General features: G+C 40.1%; 1 protein-coding gene across 1 annotated transcript in view; it reads right to left on the bottom strand.

The window, feature by feature from the left end:
* myom2 (myomesin 2) overlaps window positions 1-20,484 on the bottom strand; it is a 97,718-nt gene that overhangs the window by 38,651 nt on the left and 38,583 nt on the right. Inside the window, exons 10-17 of the mRNA XM_003215490.4 lie at window positions 14,899-15,060; window positions 11,747-11,888; window positions 9,614-9,813; window positions 8,691-8,744; window positions 4,674-4,801; window positions 2,411-2,594; window positions 684-858; window positions 284-405 (exon numbers count right to left, since the gene is read on the bottom strand). Coding sequence (XP_003215538.2) covers window positions 284-405; window positions 684-858; window positions 2,411-2,594; window positions 4,674-4,801; window positions 8,691-8,744; window positions 9,614-9,813; window positions 11,747-11,888; window positions 14,899-15,060 — 1,167 coding nt within the window. The remainder of the gene's footprint in view (window positions 1-283; window positions 406-683; window positions 859-2,410; window positions 2,595-4,673; window positions 4,802-8,690; window positions 8,745-9,613; window positions 9,814-11,746; window positions 11,889-14,898; window positions 15,061-20,484) is intronic.

Here is a 20,484-nt window from a genome sequence, read left to right as displayed (position 1 = left end):
AGCAGTTATTATTTTCACTGTTCTCTGCCCTGTACTGATTGATATTTTAATTACTTAGCAATTTATTATTTTCTCACTTTAATATGAACTGCCTAAACATTTCATAATTACAAAGTGATGAACAAATATTAAAAATGAATTAATACATACGTTCATTTAAGCTATCTACTTGTTTCAGTAACATAGAGCAACCCAATAATACATGCAAGCAACAATGGATTCCAAAATGGTTTGATGTTTCTCTTTTAAAAACCCGTTCAAATCCTTGCACAATTTCACTTACTGAGAGCTGCCTGTACTATTATAGGTTCAGATTCCTGAGAATTTTCACTCATTCCCACTGCATTGGCAGCCTTCACACGGAAGATGTATTTCTCTCCTGTTGACAAGCCATGCACAGCAAACCTGAAAGAAATAGGGGTGAGAAGTACTGACTCTGGACAGTACCTGCCACATGACGCTTGTAGTTGGTGAGGCACCAGAGAAAATTAATGATCTTGTAAAACTACAACTCCCATAATTCTATCACACATTGATCCATGGCAGTTTAAGTGGTGTCAAACTGCATTGATTATACAGAGTAGATGCACCCATAAAGACATATTAGTTTCTGAAGTTATACAGCAGGAGGGTGGGAGTGATGTTGCTTTTAATATTGTAAATAGCAATGAGAATTTTCTTACCTATTGTACTTGACAGGCTTATGATTACAGGGTTCCCAGTGATTCGATCCCACAACAGAGCAGTCAATGTAGTAGCCAAACAGGTCTTCTTCATGCTTTGGTTTGTCCCACTGTACAATCACAGAGGTTCTGGTGTTTCTTGTTGCCACAATACGTCCCGGGGCAGATGGAACAACTGTGCCACAGAGAAGTGTTGTTAATCTATTTCTAGAAATGTCAACAAACAGTCAACTCTCTGTGTCTAAGGCATGGTTGGGAATTATGTGGCTCTCCAGTTATTTGAACAACCAACTGCCTTTAGACAGAAATATTATTTTTAAAATTCTTGAATATTGCATTTTATTTTGTTAGGTAGAATATGAATTTTCATCTAGTCTTATCAGACAGCAAAATATTTTGTTTTAAATATTTGGTTCTTATCAAAGAAAGTTTTTTAAAAGGAGAGTTAATGGGATTCATACAGGAGAGACAAGTTTTGGGAAGTAAATAAAGTTTTGAACAAAACTCAAAGCAAGAAAAATTATATATATTCTTTGTTATTGTTTGCCTTCAAGTCATTTCCGATTTATGATGACCCTAAGGCAAACTTATCACAGATTTTTCTTGGTAAGATTTGTACAAAAGTGGTTTGCCTTTGCTCTCTCACTCTATATTAACTTTTTCTCCATTGACAGCATTTGAAAGTGCCGGTCTTGAAAGGTTTGTAACACTAATTAGAACATCATTCATTAACGAAGAAAAATAGAGGCACTTTGTCCCATCCAGCTTTCAGCTTTTGTTTTAATAATCACTCAACAAGCGTAGTGAAAAGCAGACTGCCAAATCCAAGATAAAGCAAATGAAATATTTGCTATGCAGATTACACCATACTGGTGCTTGTTTATGGCAGGGAATGTTGGAGTCTGCAATCCCACAATATCTGGAGGGCTGTATGTTGACCATCCTGCAATAGGACTTACTGCATCAGTAAGTTAACTAAGTGAACAAGATATTGCAAATGTCAAAATCAGTACCATGATGATGCAATACAACCAAAGCTAGCCATTCATCAGGTCTATCGATCTGAATGGGAAGGCTGGTGGCCTTACTTCCTCCACTGAAACCTTAACATCTTTTAGTTCTGGTTGAACTGTATCAAAGGTCATTCTAAGCCCTCATATTGTGTACCATGATGGCATCACAATAATATTACAATAGATGAAAACAAATGTTTTGAAAGGTAATCAGAAATTGATGTTGTCTTAATAACTCAGGGTGGGATATTGTGCACCTTGCCAGTCATAACTGGACTGCAGTTCCCAGCAGCTCTAGCCAATGGTTAAAAAAAACCTCTGGGAATTGCGTTTTCAAGATCTGGACGGCTTTATTATTTCCATCCCTTCTATAATTCCTTTAAAGAGAACTGTGAAAGGTATGAAAATCACCAATGTTACAATATAGTCGGAACCAAAAGCAAAATTTAACAAAGCAGAACAAAGAACAAATCCTGTTTAACTTGAACTTTCAAAATGGCTCAATCAGCAAGACTAGGAGGATTCTAGAAATGTAGTCCAAAAATAACAATACTTTATAACTGGTGATGTAATAGGTCCATGGACTTGACTATGGGTATTGGCAGAATAACGCAACCATCTAGTATGTGAAATTCTTGTGAGAGCATTCTATTTTTGGCATCATTTGTTCTTCAACACATTTGGCAAAGTCTGGGGTTTTAAAAGCATTCTCACCTATGGCTTCTTGTGCTTGAATGGGAGGTGTTATTTCAGAAGGATCACTAATACCATGCTTGTTTGCTGATAATACACGGAACACGTACGGTTTCCCTTCAGCCAGATCAAACACTGCATAGCGAGGAGATCTCACTGCCACTTGAGCATTGACCCTCTGCCAGCTCCCACTGCCAACAACAGACTGTATATATATATATAAAAGAAAAGAGTGAGAGAGATTGTAAGTCTTTTGTGAGAGAGCTGTAGACAGAGGTTCTCAAAATATGTGAACTGGTGAACCATGGATACAAATCCTTATTGTTTCTAGAGAGTAATCTGCCAGCTTTCTGGTTGGCTATCTTCTTGATACAGAATCACAAAGCATTGATCTGTGCTGCCAAATCCAATATAACATAATCTTTTTTCTTCACCTTGTGGCAGTTGAGTCTCTGTGAAGCTTGACATAATAATAGAAATATAAAAGCAGAGAGACTATTGGTGTTGTTTGCAAGACTATTGAAACAGATGTTCCTCAAGCAAGGGCTTTTATTTCGGGGAATCTGGAAATTGTTTAAGGCAGATTACAAAGAAATAACATTGGGTACACAGCTTGGGCCTAGGTCTCAATAAAGGTAGAACAAAACAAGTTCCCAATGCTGTATTTCTTAGATGTCTTTTTAGAAGTAATCTCTACTAAGAGCTTGTCTATACCTGCCCCCAAAACTGGAGTCAATCAGAATAGGCCACTGGCTATCTCCATGAAGCTCACTGATTTCCTGTGAGTGTCGCAGGTTCTTAAAACTAATATTGCCACACTTTAAGGCAAAGTTGGAGGCTACTCCAAAGTTTGCTGGAAACTCTAGGGCATTCAGGGCAGTCTGGACATTAGGATGGGGTCCAATTCAGCCCAATCTGTAGTCCTGACTGGACATAAGCACTAACACTCTTTTCCTGAGCTCATCATTGCAGGGAAAGGGGAGGAATGATACCCAACTTTCCAGTTCTGCTACTGCTCCAAACCAGCCATGGATCTCTGTGTGGACTCCTGGTTGCAAGCTCTCTGCTGATATCAGGAAAGGGTGCCCACATGATCAGCAAGAAGGCGGGGATGATCCTCTGATACATCTTGCTGATCACATGGGAGGCCCATTCTGACATCAGCAGGGTTACCCACAACAGCAAGAAAATCAGACAGAGCGCCATGGCCACCTGGGAACAACAGTGACAAAATGGAGGTGAAATGTGAACTGTCTCAATGGCCCCAGACAATGACTTCAGCTCTAGCATGAACATGCTGAATCTGCAGCTGCCGCAAGCGAAGCTGCCTAGTGCAAATAAGGCCAGCATTCAATTAGACTTTCTCCCAGTTCTAAGCATTTCTGTGATTTCTCCTATCAACCTGTCTTGGAGAGAGGAAGTTCTCTTTCCCTTATACACGGTGACAGAAAATAGACCATTGGGCACTAATATTTGATTAAGGATTACTGATGTTCCCACACATTGGTCATTAGGAACTTTCAGCTATTCAAAGTCTGCAATCCACAGACTATTTGTAGCTGAAAAGCAGCACAGTTTTGTAATAATGCCTACAGGACACTTATCCTGTAGTCATTCTAACCAAGAGTAACCAAACAACAGATTAAGTGAAATTTCTCAGAAGGCATACTATTTCCAGAGAAAATTCTGGAATTTGTCTATTGGAAGGACACTCATATTCTTCTTTGCAAATTTTTCTCCCAATACTGTCAACTTTGAGGAAGGCATTAGGCACTGCTATCCCTTCACGGTAGTCCAGCACCTTGCGGAGGGCACAACACGGTGGATGAGCTGCCTACACGGTTGCTGATGTTGCTAATGAACTCACTTGCCTCAAATGCAGCAGCAATATGGCAATGGCCTTAAGAATGAAAGAAAGAACCCCAGTGACTGCCACAGTTTATTATAATCCCCACTCAAAGGGAACAGTTAAAAGAACTTTCGCCTCTTTCAACAGAAACAGGAAAAAGGCCCCAAACCACAACAAAGCTGTAATACTATAAGTCACCATTTGTGAACAGTCTGAATCCAACATAAAAAATAACTTTTATTTTTCAAGTTTTGTAACCCGTTGCCTATTTGAATACATGTAACCCAAATCTCTTATTTATGTGGTGATTTCTATCTCCTTATTGCCTAGCCTGTGCTTGTTAATTTTATTGTTTTGCTGAGAAATGATTTGAAATGAAATGGTTATGTGGCCATGAAATGGCTTACAGCAAAATGCAACTATATAGCACAGTACCTTCTCAATGAAATATGATAATGGCTCTTTGCCACGGGGAACAGGTGGATCCCAGCTGAGTACAACATATGTTTTGCTGGTTTCTGAAGCGTGTACGTTGGTGGGAGGTCCTGGAATCTTAATGTCGCCTAGAGGAGTAATAAACTCAGTAAGTGTTAAATGCCAGATTAACCTCCCAGGTCAGCGCTTATGTGAGAGTTTGTCTTGCTGAACTCCCTTGCTAGAGTGCATTGGTTGGTTATTAAGGGCTTCAATATAAGCTTTACAGTTTCTGAAGGCTGCGTCATTTCTATTTTGAGAAAGCCCAACCAAGCCAATTAAAAGTGCAGCATTGATTTTCCACAGCTCATGTTAAAAAATCAGGAAAAAAGAGAAGATCCTTGTGCATTCATTGCACAAGATTTTTTCTTTGCTTTACTTTGATCACATTTGAATCACTTTAATCTGCTATACTAAATGGCTTGATAAAGTCTTTGTGCTTTATGCAAATGCATTACAGGATTGATCAAAGACAGGAGTCCTACAGTTCTGCCCCTGAAAAAATATGAGCAAGGAGAAGAATTTGCATGAGAGATCACAGCCATTAAATATGAAACAGTACAGGTAAAGCATGGAAGGGAAAACATCATGCAAGAAATCTCTCTTATACCCTGGGAATGACAATGAGAATCAGTGTAACATGCAGCATAGGAATGAAATGCCCCCACCCCACCCCGCTCCATCTCACTACCTTCGTTCTCCAACTCTAAACAAGTACCAATTCAGGAACTGGCAATCTACATAGACGGCCAAGCCTTGATGTCCATCTGTCTGTCCACAGCAGCCTGGGAATTTTTAGATCCCATTCTATGTACTCTACCAAAGGGTAAAACTAGACAAAGGAATGAATTCCTACAAAAATAACAAACCAGCCCACTTCCTGACTCATTTTTCTTGTAAAGACTGACAATGCTAAATGGGTGAAGTGACATCCTCCTCCTCCTCCTTGTTTTGATTCCTCTGTACAATGAGGGCACGAAACCCAAAGTACATTTTCTATAGTGCAGTCATAGTATAGTATATAATAATAATACAACTTTATTTCTAGACCGCCCTCTCTCGCAGAAGGGACTCAGGGCAGTTTACACACAGAAAAAAGGCAAAGATTCAATGCTCAAAATAAAGTAATACACAATAATAACTTATAGAAAAAGAATTAAAACAGTATAAAATAATCCAGTAGACATGATAACACTAATAACATGAATTAACATTAAAACATATATCCTGTAAGACAATTAAAATACATTAGAAATGGCTATCATACGTGTTCACTTAAAATATGTCATAGCTGTTGTGAGGTGAAAATATGCTAGCCAGCAATCTGATGGAATTAATTTAAAGTGTCCTAGTCCTCCTCCTTTCCATACACTAAAGTGCATAAGTGCATTTCCAAGAGTTTTTTAAAGGAGAGGAGGGTGGGGGCAGTTTTATTTCTTTAGGGAGGGAGTTCCAGAGACGGGGAGAGATCACAAAGAAGGCCTCCTCTCTCGTTCCCACCAGCCGCATTTGAGATGGGAGTAGGGCCGAGAGCAGGGTCTCCTCCGATGACCGCAGTGCTCGCAATGACCAATATGGGGAAATGTAATCAGACAAACCGTTTAGGGCTTTATAGGTAACAACCAGCACTTTGTATTTAGCCTGGAAGCTAAGTTAGTATGATACAATGCCCATAGCATGGCATAGTAACATCTGAAGTGTAGAGCTGCCATAAGCCATGAGAGGAGATGGTACATCAGGGCAACTAAATGTGTCCTAAAAACATGGACAATATGCAGTAAGAAAATGCAATCCACTCATGTAAATATACACAGGAGCTTTAAAAATATGTAATTCACTTTTGGCATGTTTACCGCAAGAGGCAATGGGACAAGAGTACCAGGTAGGATAACTGGCAGAAAGAGTGACTCACTATAAGGAGAGAAGAAACCTAAAGTGACACAGAACCTAAATATTTTTTTAAAAGTGGATAGCCACCATTAGTCATAATTATCTTTGTGGTGAAATCTATTCAGCTGGTGCAGCTGGGCCATGCTTTGGACCCAGTGTCCAGAGCTCCATAGACTTGGAGGATTCCAAACAAAAACCATAGAGAAACGGGCAAAGGAGTTGCAGCAAATTGGCCTAGAATTGGGATCGCGGCTGCAGGGGCATGCTGGGACACAAGCAGTTTGCTCGTCCTTTCTTATTTCAATATGACTTCAGCTCTTATCATCTTGAGGTGGTGAGGCATGTATATTGGCTATGAATGCTCATTAAATTATCCTTGTTTTACTTTTAAACTGTTTTCCTGGATTCTCAAAACTGTTATCAGCAGAGAAAAAGAAAACTCCAGTTTGCTCTTATAGCAATGTGCCCTGATTTAGGTGATTTAACAAAGAGAAACTGCACATACACTTTCTATTATTTTCTCTTTTTACTGTGTTGGTCAATTTTTGTTTTGCTTCGGGTCATTTTGCTTGAGCATATCAGACAAACAGAAGCAGCTGGATAGCATGGAATGGTAGTGGATTGAAGGGAAGAGAGATGTCAGTTGTACGCTTCACAGCTGAAACAATCCACAGAAAATGAAGTCCTGGGCCTGTAATTGCTTAGATGCAGCCCTGACTGTACAAACTTGACACTAAAAGTTAGAATTGGAAAATCAGTTCAGTTTTAGAGTGGATGTGCCAAACAGCATTGTGATCTTATAACTCTAGAAATTTCTATCTCTGCAGGTTTTCTATTTGGAAAAACAGAAAGGAGCTTCTTGATGTGAGAAAACAAATGCATACAGCCTGAAACAATATCTTGGTTAGTAGGTAGGGGAAGGCAATTAGATGTCCCCCAGACGGGTTGGACTAAGAAGTCCCAGTCATGATAGTAAATGATCATGGCTGCTCATTATCCCTGGCCATTTGCTATGTTGGCTGAAGCTGATGGAAGATATATTCCAAAGCTCCTGGGGAATACCAACTTGTCCACCCATGCTTCAATATACTTCAACAACTTACAGTTGCCAGAATTCTGTTGAAAATTGTGACAGTTTGAACACTACTCTAGCTATAATGTAATTCCCCGATGCAGTAGCTTCTCACACAACATAAATTTATTGCCACTCCAGGATTCAAAACTTTGTATTGCATGAGTTCTAAATTTGTTTTCAAGTTCTACTTCCTTCAGAGTTTGTTGTGTGCATATACTTCCCAACCTCTATTCCTCGTGTTTTGGAATTCAGCTCCCACAAATTCTAACAGCTGTTAAGATGTCTCGGATTTCTGGATGTTGAAGTCCAAAACACTTGGTGGACCAGAGGTTGGGAGCCACAGCTCTAAACTGAAAAGCTAAAACAACAGAAAATAAATTCATTGTTTTCCTCCAGCAAAGATGGGGTCAAACCTCAATCACTATATTTTTTTTCAACTAGAACTGTGAGAGCTGTTTGGCAGTGGAACTCTCTGCTGCAGAGTGTAATGGAGGCTCCTTCTTTGGAGGCTTTTAAGCAGAGGCTGGATGGCCATCTGTCTGGGGTGCTTTCAATGCGATTTTCCTGCTTCTTGGCAGGGGGTTGGACTGCATGGCCCATGAGGTCTCTTCCAACTCTATGATTCTATGATTTTAGAAGGATGTTATTATGAAGGGGAAAAGTGTATCACTGGTTCTTTTTCTTTTAATAGGTGTAGAAAATTGAGATAATATAATCATCAGATGGAGAATGTAAAGCCCTTAGATTAGATAGAGTGTATTTTAGTTAATGTTTTCTGATATACAGAATAAAGTATTAATATGTTTTCTTTTATACTAGAAAAAGTATTTTAACTTTGTTTTTTTGTTAGTTTGTATGCTTTTATGTAGGTTTTGCATTAATTTGTCTATATGAAAATTACATAAGAGAAAATTGCAGAGAAGAGAAGAGGAAAACAGACAGAGCAACACAAAGTTACAACAGCAGAGGCTTATTTAGATGTACAGAGGCAACATAACAGACAAGTAACATACCTTCAAGGTCATCCTTATAGATTACAATTTGTTTGCCTTCATCCAGGTGAATAGCTGAAGATCAAAACAAAAACCAATTCTTCATATTTGGCATTTTGGGCTACTTGAAATATTACAATTAATAAACAATACATTTATTTTGGTGTATCTGAATTAGATATTCCTATTCAGTATTAAAAATTGTTATAAACAAAATACCCTTCCTCCCAAACCAAAATTTGTGTAACCCATATAGTATTGTTTTACGGAAAAGAAACTTAATCTGACTTCAAAGAAGTTTTATAAACACAGACACAAACAAATAGTAGAGGAGGGTATTGGGAAAAGAAAGGTTGAAACCTCTCCTCCAGGGATGCTGCTTTATCAGTCTACATTGGAGTTCACATGTTCAAATGTAAACACAAAAAGTATAGACTCAGGTGTACACTATGGCCTAAGTCCAGCTTGTCTCTCATTTGAATCAGCTTTGTCCTTTTCACTTGCTGCTCCATACACTTGTCTCCTTGAACATTTGTGCATTAGACCTTCCCTTGTTGTTTTTAAATCTTAAACCATTTTGTTTTCCAAAGCTTTTGAGGTTTTTGTCTCATAATTTGGAATACTTTCAGTTATACATATTTATCAGTTTGCTTTGTATCACATTGCTTTAATTTTGAATTTCTGTTGAAATAATTTCTTTTAACATTTGTATCACACAGTTGTATATTCGTATTACTCCTCATGTGTATTGGAAATAGAAACCTTCAAACCAGAGAAGACCTAATGAATGAATTGTTGTCTGGTAAATCAACAAATACATAAATTCCATTGACTGGAACTAGCTTGGACCAGCAATTGAATTAAATCTACTAAGGCCTTAAGTAGTCTAGGCTTGCAGATTGACTCAATACTAAGCAAATCATCTTTGTTTGCATCTTACTTACTCTGAAGTCTCTCCAAATCCAAGGGGTCAAGAGCTGCTACTGCTTCAGAAACCCTAGATGGCCTGCTGATACCAGACTGGTTGACTGCCCTCACACGGAACACATAGGATCGTCCTTCAAACAGCCCAGTCACTGGATACTTGCAGATTTTTACAGGGGCATCATTGCACTGAACCCAGTTCTCAGTACCCACTTCACACCTGGTTTTTAAAATGACAAAAATGTGGCTTCTAATATTTCATATTAAATTATCAGTGCTGCATCTTTCCCTGTCACTGAAATCAACACCCTTGCAGGAAGATTTGACTGAAGGAATCACATGGGAAAGGGCAAATCATATGGAAGGTTTTATACTAATGAAAATGCTGATTACTATGTGTGATTTGAGGAGCTGCAGTCCAAAAGAAACTTTATTTAAAAGATATGGTCCTCACATATGATCTTTAGTTTGATCAAGATGGCTGAAGATACAAGTGTTATTAACTGTATCTTGCATTCACAAGTGTGAAGCAGGATCAGTGGCCAAAATTCTGACTATAGCCACACCTTGTGTACTTGGCAGAAACTGGTGTGAGCAACAAGGGTCTGTTCCCCTGTCAATCAGGAAGCAACTGAATGATGTTTCCTTCCATGAGTAATTTCCTGTGTGATAATTAGAAGCAGGTTCCCTCTACACTAGAAATGTCAGCCATCAACTTCCCAATGTACAAGGGAACTGATTCCTAATGTTCACAGCAGCCACTGCCTGGTATAGGGGACTTTCCCAGCCCTTACATATTATTTAAACTGATGAATGCATAGGGATTGTGAATGCAAACCAGTCGTGGAAATGTAACTCTAGGTTATGCATTTGTACCTGTCTGAATGAATTCCAGACCATAACTTTACTGACTCAGGGAAGAAAAGAGGATCTCATTATATGTGCAGTAGTTATAATTTTTTTACTCTGGGAATGCAGTTGTACTCCGAAAGTAAGATTTTGTACATACTGGTAGTTGTTTTAATTCATCCTGCTCCAAAAGATTCATATAGGATTATTGATCATTTCCTAATTAGAAAATTATAGTGGAATCCACATGAATGCATCACAGATAATACATACACCACAAAACAACTATTTACATCTAAGAATTTGAAAATCTCCCGGCGTTGGTTCCCTTGTATTTCTTCTAACTACACCTGAGTTTTCTTCCTTTCCTTGCTTCCTAACAGCTTTTGAAATTGAGGTGGATAAGAGGCCTATTTTCCATTTTTCTTAATATATGTACTTCATATGTGATTTCCTCTCTGACTAAAGCATATTAGTGCAATTTTTCAAATATGTATGTTGAGATATAAATATGCATTTATTTACTCATGATTCCAAAACAAAGAGAACAAAACAAATCCTAAAGTTAGTTTCTTCTCAATGACAGAAAACTAGAAAATATGTGCACATTTTTATTAAGAGTCTTACATAGTATGTATAGGATAAAGTCATACACAAGATGCAGAGCTAACCTTAAGAAATGGGGCTTCAAAGTGAACTCCACGGCATGTGAGTGTGGAGAAGAGCAAATCACAGACCACCTATTACAATGCAGTCTGAGCCCTGCCACATGCACAATGGAGGATTTTCTTATGGCAACCCCAGAGGCACTCCAAGTGGCCAGCCACTGGTCAAAAGACATTTAGTGTAATGCCAAGTTTTTAACTTTGTGGGTTTTGTATTATATTATAACTAGTCTCAATTAGCTTCTGACATTATTAATAAATAAATATTTAAAATTGTGTTCCATCTCAATGCAGATATGTGCACCATAGTAAAGGCCTTCAAGATATCTTAGATCACGTGCTTTCAGATGGAGTTAGTTCACACATTTAGCTATGTGATATCCATTTTTGTGCATGCATAAGTGAAATAGCTCAAAAAATCCTGGGTTTAAAACTAAAGACCTTTCATCTCTGAAGAAACCATAAAACATCAACAATCGCTTGTGGAGTCACCTGCCACTACTGTAAAACAACATACGAAAATAACAACATTAAAAAAGAATTTGAGAATAGAGTTCTAATTCCCCACAAGGAACAAAATAGATATAAACCTTCAAGTAAACACAAAAGAAACAAAAACTGTTCCCTGCAGTCTCATACCTGTCTACAAAATATCCAATAACAGGAGCTTCATGGGTTGTATTTGGTGGTTTCCAAGTAACTATAACATAATCTCTGTTTGCATCGTGGCATTTCACATCCATTGGTGCTCCTGGTGCCCCCATTACTAATGCATCGGCATCTAAAATCAAAAAGAGGTCCATTTCAAGTCACACTTGAGACTTAATTCAACTAAACATGGTACAGGAGACATCATTCTAAATAAGGCAGTACTAAAAGGAAATCAAACCCTGAATTTGACATTTAAGACCACCATTGTTCATGCAGAGATTTCATCTAAGTGCAGAGATATTATTTCCACATCTATTATTTTACACATTGTGTGCACTATTTATGAAAACCATTCAGAATTTCGTTGGTGATTGTGTTCTCGAGAGCAAGTTAATATGAATATTCAGTTTTCCACTTGCTGTAACCCTCTACCAACATCTTAAACCTTGTAAAATACAAAGAATTCTTCATATCAACAGCTGTGATAGAATAGAAAAAAAAAGAAGGCAAAAGTAGACTTTTTATGAGACAAGTTAGGGGTTTGTTTCAGAGGATCAAATAGCATTGTGCCCTCGCACACCTGCCCATACGTCCAAATGAAAAGGCATGGAAGAACTGAGAATTATGGCACCCTTAAAATGAACTGTCCCTAGCGCTGTGTGCTCCAGGTAGCTTGCCATCCTCATGTGTAATGAAGTATGCTTTCTCCATGTTTGTTTGAACCAGATTTAACTGATACTTCCCATACAAAAATTGGTTGACCTATCTGCATATGTGGATGTGAGTGAGGCAGGGGACAGATAACAAATACCAACAAAAGCACCTAAAAGAAAGTCCTTAATATACAGCAGTGGTTTGTGGTTTATGCAATTACTATCCAGGACTCAAATTGGTTTAAGGATTTTCTATGTAATCATCAACACAGCAAAATCACCCTCATCACTACCAATCTGAAACTGTGTTAAATAGTCAGTGTAGATGGGGCCTGACAGAGAAAGAGAGAGGGAGAATGCCTTCTTGTCATTATCTGTACCATCAAAATCTCTTGGGCCAGACTTGCTTAATGAGAAGTAAATCCTAATGAAATGCATTAGTATAACCTTGCAAGTATATGCCATGAGGAGAGGTGTGTAACATTTATTATTATCATCATCATCATCATCATCATCATCATCATCATCAGAAAAAAATCACAGACAATGAGGGAGTTAATGCTGACAATTCAGCCCAAAATATTTCGCACAAATGCAGAAGGCTGCAGATGCAGAAATGTGCTCATTTAAAAGACGAAGAAATGTATCACTACTTTCTGCCCACAAGGATTGAAGTTACTTTATTCAGATTTGCAAAGGGAATTGTCAATGCAAATGTGAGGTTAAACTGTGACCCTTACTTAGTTTTAATGTATTCCTCTCCTTTTCATGAAGAAAAAAAGAACCCTTAGGCATACCTTTTGCCCTTCTTCCTCAGGCACTACATAAGCAGGTCTAAATTCTCTTATATATGTGAATACTGTGGTTCAGATGCAAACATTCCTAACACTTTCTCTGAACAACTGCCATAACAATCATTGGCCTGTTTGTAGTTTTCAAAAACTTGTAGATATCCATCTCCTAAGGGCAGAGGCAGGCCTACATATACAGCTTTATCACACGGGGAGAGTGTCATAGTACACATTTGCCCCAATTCACCCATGGAGCCCCACACCACCCATCAGATGACATAGGGTGACCTCCAGTGTGGCTTCATGGGTGAACTGGGATAGCAGTGTGGCAGGATGCTGCCAACACAGAAGCCTCCTCATGTTATATAAGGCACAACTAAGCTCCAGTGGACTCAAACCACGCAGCAACATTTCCCCACATGGAATGGAGAAGCATCAGCTGCCATCCAGGGCACTAGGATTGCCCCAGTCCATGCCGCTGCCACCCAGATTTGCCATGGAAGCTGGCAAATCACAATGCTGGACCTCATCCATGTGATGAAGTCCTTAGGATGAAAGAAATGGTTATGTCAAGCATCTTGGACATTTTTGGCATCATGAAAGAACAACGTTTTGCTGAATACTTCATTTGTGGGTGGGTGTTTCATTATTTATTGCCAAGGATGGGAAAAGGTGTTGGTGGGATTCTCTGGTGACCAGATCATTTTACTGATAGTTGTACTATGCAATTTGCTTGGGGTCTATGCCAGGGCCGGTTTAACCTATGAGGCCCGTTAAGCCGTGGCCTCGGGCGCACGCCGCTAGGGGGCGCTGTCGACGCCTCGACAGCGCCCCGTAGCGCCGCCGCTACCGCGCCAAACAGCAAAGCGCGGAAGTTGCTGGACGCAGGCGCAGATCGGCTGGGCGATCTGCGCCTGCGTCCAGCAACTTAGGCCAGCTAGACCAGGGCGCGCTGGGCGGGAGGTGGTGCACCGTCAGGGCGGTGCCCCGCCTCCCGCCCAGCGTGCCCTGGCCCCGCCTCCCACGCTGCGTGAGAGGCGGGGTCAGGGTGACCAGCGCGGGAGGCCGGGCCAACCCTGCCCCCGCCTCCCGCGCTGGTCACCCTCGCCCATCTGGCCTTTCCCAGGTGGCCAGACTGCAGCGGAGGTTCCTCCAGGCCGCAATCGCGGCCTGGAGGAACCTTCGCTGCAGTCTGGCCACCTGGGAAAAAAGACAAGGGCGCGTGGGGCGGGAGGCAAGGCCCCGTCTGGGCGGAGCCCTGCCTCCTGGCCTGCGCGCCCTGGCCCCGCCTCTCACGCTGCGTGGGAGGCGGGGTCATGGTGAGCAGCGTGGGAGGCGGGGCCAACCCTGGCCCCGCCTCCCACGCTGCGCCAGAGGCGGGGCCAAGGCGAGCAGTGTGGGAGGCGGGGCCTGGGCGCGGGAGGTGGGGCCAGGCCATACCTCCCGCAGCACGGGGGGGCGCAATTTCCCCCCCCCCCCCTTAATCATTAAAATTTTCTCCGGCCGGCCCTGGTCTATGAATGGGAACAATGCTCTGATTTTGTATTGGATTGTCTAAGGAATTTTTCTCCAACCTCATATAGCATTTATGGATGTCCGCAACTAGAAACTACATATTATTTTCCCAACTCTGACATGTATAATCAAATAAAGTGAGTACAATAAATCAATCACCATACAAGTAAAAAGCCCATACCTCTCACAAACAGATATGCACTGTATTCACTGACTCCTCCTTTTGAGACGATGCGCACTGTGTACAAGCCTTCATCGTCCTTGTTCAGGTGGGTGAAAGACAATGCTGCCTGACCTTCCCCAAAGAAGGGTTTCGTCCATTTGGATTCTTTGATTAGCACATCTGGAAGAGATTGGTGATTTTTGGAAACAGAAAAAAGAGATCAATGATCAGGACAAATCGGCAGATATTTAGTCCATGCTGTTTTCTGTTCTATCATTTTCTCCATTTTATGTCTTTCTGTTTCTGTTTCCTCCCTACTTGTTGAGGCCACTACTTCTTCATGGAAGACAGTCTCTGTAAGAGAGCAGCCACATGGAGTTACATCCCCAGAAACAGTTACTAAATTACTTGCATGTATATGAATCCTTTTTAGGGATTCCAGTAACCAGATCTAAATTAACTCTTTCACATCTCTTTTCCTAACATTTTTTAAATTTTATTTATAGTTTTTTTAGAATTACATAAAAAGTAGGAGAACAATTATATTGGATAAGAAAAAGTCAGAAAAGAAATAGAAATCTGCTATAGGTAAGGGTGGAAATATAAAAAGAGAGAAAAAAAGAAAAAGGGAGGAAAGGAAAAAAGAGAAAAAATGAAATATGCCCTTTTGTGTACTTCCAATCCACCTCCTTGCCTTCTATAATAAAGGATAATTCCTTTTGTATTGGTATACTATGATTTGCTTCCCTATGTTACCATACTCTTCCATGCTTTAATACTTATTTGCATCCCTTCTTTATGATATTATAGTTTTCTTCTCTTTCTCAATGTAGTCTAAGAAGGCTTGCCAGTCTGTACATTTTTTTGGTAGCCCTTGGTGTTTTGTTACTAGATATGTCAGTCTGTTCATGTTTCTTGTTTCCATTACTTTAATCAACCAACTGTCTTCATCCAGTATCTTTTCTTCTCTCCAATACTTCGCATATGTAATCCTCGCCACCATCGTCATATAGTTAAATTACATCTCGTCATTTTCTTCTAATTTCATTTCTGTTATTCCTAGAAGGAAATGTTCTGGTTCCATCTGGCATTTAATTTTTAAATTTTTTTGGATTATTTCATGTATCTCTTTCCAGAATTGTTTTGCCTTATCACAGGTCCTAACAGCGCTCCATGCAGTCATGCTGGCCACATGACCTTGGAGGTGTCTACAGACAACGCCGGCTCTTCAGCTTAGAAATGGAGATGAGCACCAACCCCCAGAGTCAGACATGACTGGACTTAACGTCAAGGGAAACCTTTACCTTTACTTTATCACAGGTCCACCACATGTGGAAGAAGGATCCTATCTGATTTTTACATTTCCAACAAGTGGTCTGGATATTCTTGTTGAGTTATATATCACATGTGAAACATTTTAAGCCAGTTTTCCTTGAGGTCATACGAATATATTTGTCTCATTTTTCAGTTCCAGATATCCTCCCATTGGTCCATCCTTATTGGTCTTCCTATGTTGGTTGCCCACCTTATCGTGCAGTCTTTAACTGTTTCTTTTTCCATTACCCATTCTAGGAGTTTCCTGTAGGTTTTTGTTATCAATTTTTTTCACAGAAATCATAATCCTGTCCCTAAATGTTTCTTTATCGGCAAATCCTATTTTATCCTTGTTATAATATTCTCTCAGTTGAATAGATCCTCTGTGACAATAAATGTAAGTTTCAATTTACTAGAACACCGAGAGCAATTGCTCCTTTTTCTACTAGAAGTGCACTTGGCATTTTGCCAATGGAAACAAATAATAGAAATTTTATCTGCACTGAAACATTCCTCCATAGTATTTTCCCTGCACTTGAAGGCCCCAAAGTGTGACATGGTGATTATTCTGCATAGAAAAACATTTTATGGTTTATGCAAAAATATATTTTTCTGCACAGAAAAGAACTGTTGTTTTGTGAACAGAAAACTCTTTTCTACAAAGAAAGCAGATTTTTGCAGAAACCCCACATTTTCTACACTGAAAACAGCTTTGCAGCAGTTCAACCTGATAAGATTTCACCATTATATCATTCTTTGCAACTGTAGTTCCTGACTGTCAAGAACCTTAATAATAATAATAATAATAATTTATTTCTATCCCACCACCATTACCCAGAGGGACTCAGGGCGGTTCATGAAACACTCAAGGTGTGACACAAAATACAAAATACAACAAGTGGAAAACAAAACATAGGCAATAAATAGTCAACACAACATCATAATCATAGAATCATAGAGTTGGATGAGACCTCATGGGCCATCTAGTCCAACCCCCTGCCAAGAAGCAGGAAATCGCATTGAAAGCACCCCCGACAGATGGCCATCCAGCCTCTGCTTAAAAGCCTCCAAAGAAGGAACCTCCACCACAGTCTGGGGCAGAGAGTTCCACTGCTGAACAGCTCTCACAGTGAGGAAGTTCTTCCTGATGTTCAGGTGGAATTTCCTTTCCTGTAGTTTAAAGCCGTTGTTCCGTGTCCTAGTCTGCAGGGCAGCAGAAAACAATCTTGCTCCCTCCTCCCTATGACTTCCCTTCACATATTTGTACATGGCTATCATGTCTCTTTTCAGCCTTCTCTTTTGCAGGGTAAACATGCCCAGCTCTTTAAGCCACTCCTCGTAGGGCTTGTTCTCTAGACCCTTGACCATTTTAGTTGCCCTTCTCTGGACACTTTCCGGCTTGTCAACATCTCCCTTCAACTGTGGTGCCCAAAATTGGACACAGTATTCCAGGTGTGGTCTGACCAAGGCAGAATAGAGGGGGAGCATGACTTCCCTGGATCTAGATGCTATACCCCTATTGATGCAGGCCAGAATCCCGTTGGCTTTTTAAGCTGCCGCATCACATTGTTGGCTCATGTTTAACTTGTTGTCCACAAGGACTCCGAGGTCTTTTTCGCACATACTGCTGTCAAGCCAGGCGCCCCCCGTTCTGTATCTTTGAATTCCATTTTTTCTGCCGAAGTGAAGTATCTTGCCTTTGTCCCTGTTGAACTTCATTTTGTTAGTTTCGGCCCATCTCTCTAATCTGTCAAGATCGTTTTGAATTCTGCTCCTGTCTTCTGGAGTGTTGACTATCCCTCCCAGTTTGGTGTCGTCTGCAAACTTGATGATCATGCCTTCTAACCCTTTGTCTAAGTCGTTAATAAAGATGTTGAACAGAACCGGGCCCAGGACCTTGTCATGAATCATGTTTATGAACTGAGGATGAATAATAATGGATATTCTTTCCACCCCTAAATACTTAATATTTCTACAATGATTAAGTCTATGTCATCCATTTCTGATCCTATTCTATCTGCATGAATCACCTAGACATCAATTTTAGGGCAAATGTTTTTAAATGAAATTCTTACCTTTAAGGGGTGAACTGACAATCTTCAAATTTATGCCTCCTCTGATTATTATAAAGATACAGATGCTCTATTTTTATACTACTCAGAAGTGCCCCTCAGAAACCTATTGACAGGACATTTCTCACCATGGTATTATTAAGAAACCAGTTAACCTGAAGCTTCTTCCCACTCCCTTCAACCATTTTGAAGCCATGTCATCTTTAAAAGTACTAATCTGGAGCATGATCTAGCCAAAGGTAAGTATTTTAAAGCCCTATTGATTTCAACAACAGCAAGCTAAACATGGTATTTTCTGAAATCAATGGGATTTAAATATACTTAACTTTGGCTGGAGAACATCCCTAATCAGGAGTTATCTCTCCATGTACTTTTGATCCCTTTAAATAAACTTCTCTACTCAAAGCATGTGTCAGATTAAAATGAAAGGTGGGAGGGAATAACTGCAGGCCAGATTTCATTTTAATCTGAAGTCTGCTATAAATATACACTTAATTTAAAATCTTTGGGGCATTCCTGCTGAGTGCTGAATCAAATTAAGTTTGAATTTCTCACAGGTGAGAGGTTGTGACTCATGATTAATCTAAATTAGTCTGATTGACTAGTCCTACTGATGCAGTGGAATGTGAAGAATACTGTATCTTTCCTCTTGCATTAATAATTGGTGGCTTACTTTTGTGGAGTGGTCTATTCCCCTGATAAATTCTCTGTACACTTGTGGCTCGTCTACACATGCAAAATCACCTTGAATAAAAGACTAGCTGCCCACACAATGTACAGTGACTTCTGGTGACCATCATGGTAATTTTTGCTTTAAACCAACTTTGCCCCACTTTGGGCAAGATAAGGAGTTACTCTGGAGTTCCCAATCACTCTACAGTATCCCATGGTTTTAGGGCCGTATGAACCATTGGCCTGATCCATTGTCTAGACTGGACACCAGTACCAAAAACAATACAATGAAAGAGGAGAGATCATGCCCCATATCACTGCTGCCACCACTTCTAGTCAACCCCAACACTCCTGGTCATCATAGGGTGCCAACACAATCAGCAAGAAGGAGAGAAGGCAATCTCCCTTCTTTCTCCTTGGTCATGCAGGTGCCCCATTCTGCCATTTGCAGAGGGGGAAGGAGGGAAGACTGCACCCTCCTTCTTGCTGGTTGCATGAGTACCCTGTTCTAATATCCGCAGATACACCTTGGATGGAGCTCCATGGCTGGCTAAGAGTGGTGGCAGTGGCCATGCAGAGAAGGTGCGATGCAGGCCACTTCAGCAATGCAGGTGTGTTCCTGGATCATCTTAACAGTCCTGGATTCAATGAGATGATGATGATGATGATGATGATGATGATGATGATGATGATGATGATGATGATTATTATTATTATTATCATTATCATTATTATTATTATCCCACTTTTTATCTCCACAAGGGGACTCAAAGCAGCTAGATCTGGAGCTGTTTCAGGACACATTTACACTGGGCTAAACTGTGTTGTTTACATAAACCCAGATGATCAAACTAAGGATCAAACTTTGCAGTATTTTTTTCACTTGATCACTTCTGGCAATGTACATTTCAGAGACTCGAGCATCATTTTATCATCAATTATTTATGAACAACATTTTCTTTATGCCATTTTACTCAATCTTTTAAAGATCTTATTGTTGTGGTTCAGTGTGGAGCCGCAGTTTGTGCCAGAGAATTTTGTTGACTCAGAAAGGCAGGTAGATTCATGAGCTGAGGATGGCTTGGGAAAACCGACGGAAGGGAATGTGGAAAGTTCTCAGTTGAGCAAAGATAAGGATGACCTTCTACAGGAGTCTGAGAATTGTTAACAGAGCTCAGATGGTAATGAGGGGGATGATTGCTTGTTAGACAGGGATTCCAGATTAAAGTTGAGATCAGGCCTCCATCACAGTGTGAGAATTGCAGGCAAACACGGAGAAACAAGCATGCACAGGAATGTGTCTATGTCTTGCAAGAAGGGTTAAAAGAGATGTAATTTGGGAAAGATTCCAGTCAGAGCAACCTCGCTTTTGGAGAATCAACTCTTGCCTTGTTTTCGGTTCAAGCCTCATCTCATGCCTAGAATCTGTGTATGGATTGCTTTTGAAGCTCATGTATTCATGTTACCTTGGATTTACTGTGCTATTTTTGGGGTTTTGGACTAATATCTATGAAATCTTTGAACTGTGTTTAAGGATTGCACTTGC

Source organism: Anolis carolinensis, chromosome 1 (genome assembly GCF_035594765.1).
Source record: "Anolis carolinensis isolate JA03-04 chromosome 1, rAnoCar3.1.pri, whole genome shotgun sequence".
Taxonomy (NCBI): Eukaryota; Metazoa; Chordata; class Lepidosauria; order Squamata; family Dactyloidae; genus Anolis; species Anolis carolinensis.
Note: the sequence above shows the minus strand (reverse complement) of the source record. Positions and strands in the feature narration are given on the sequence as shown.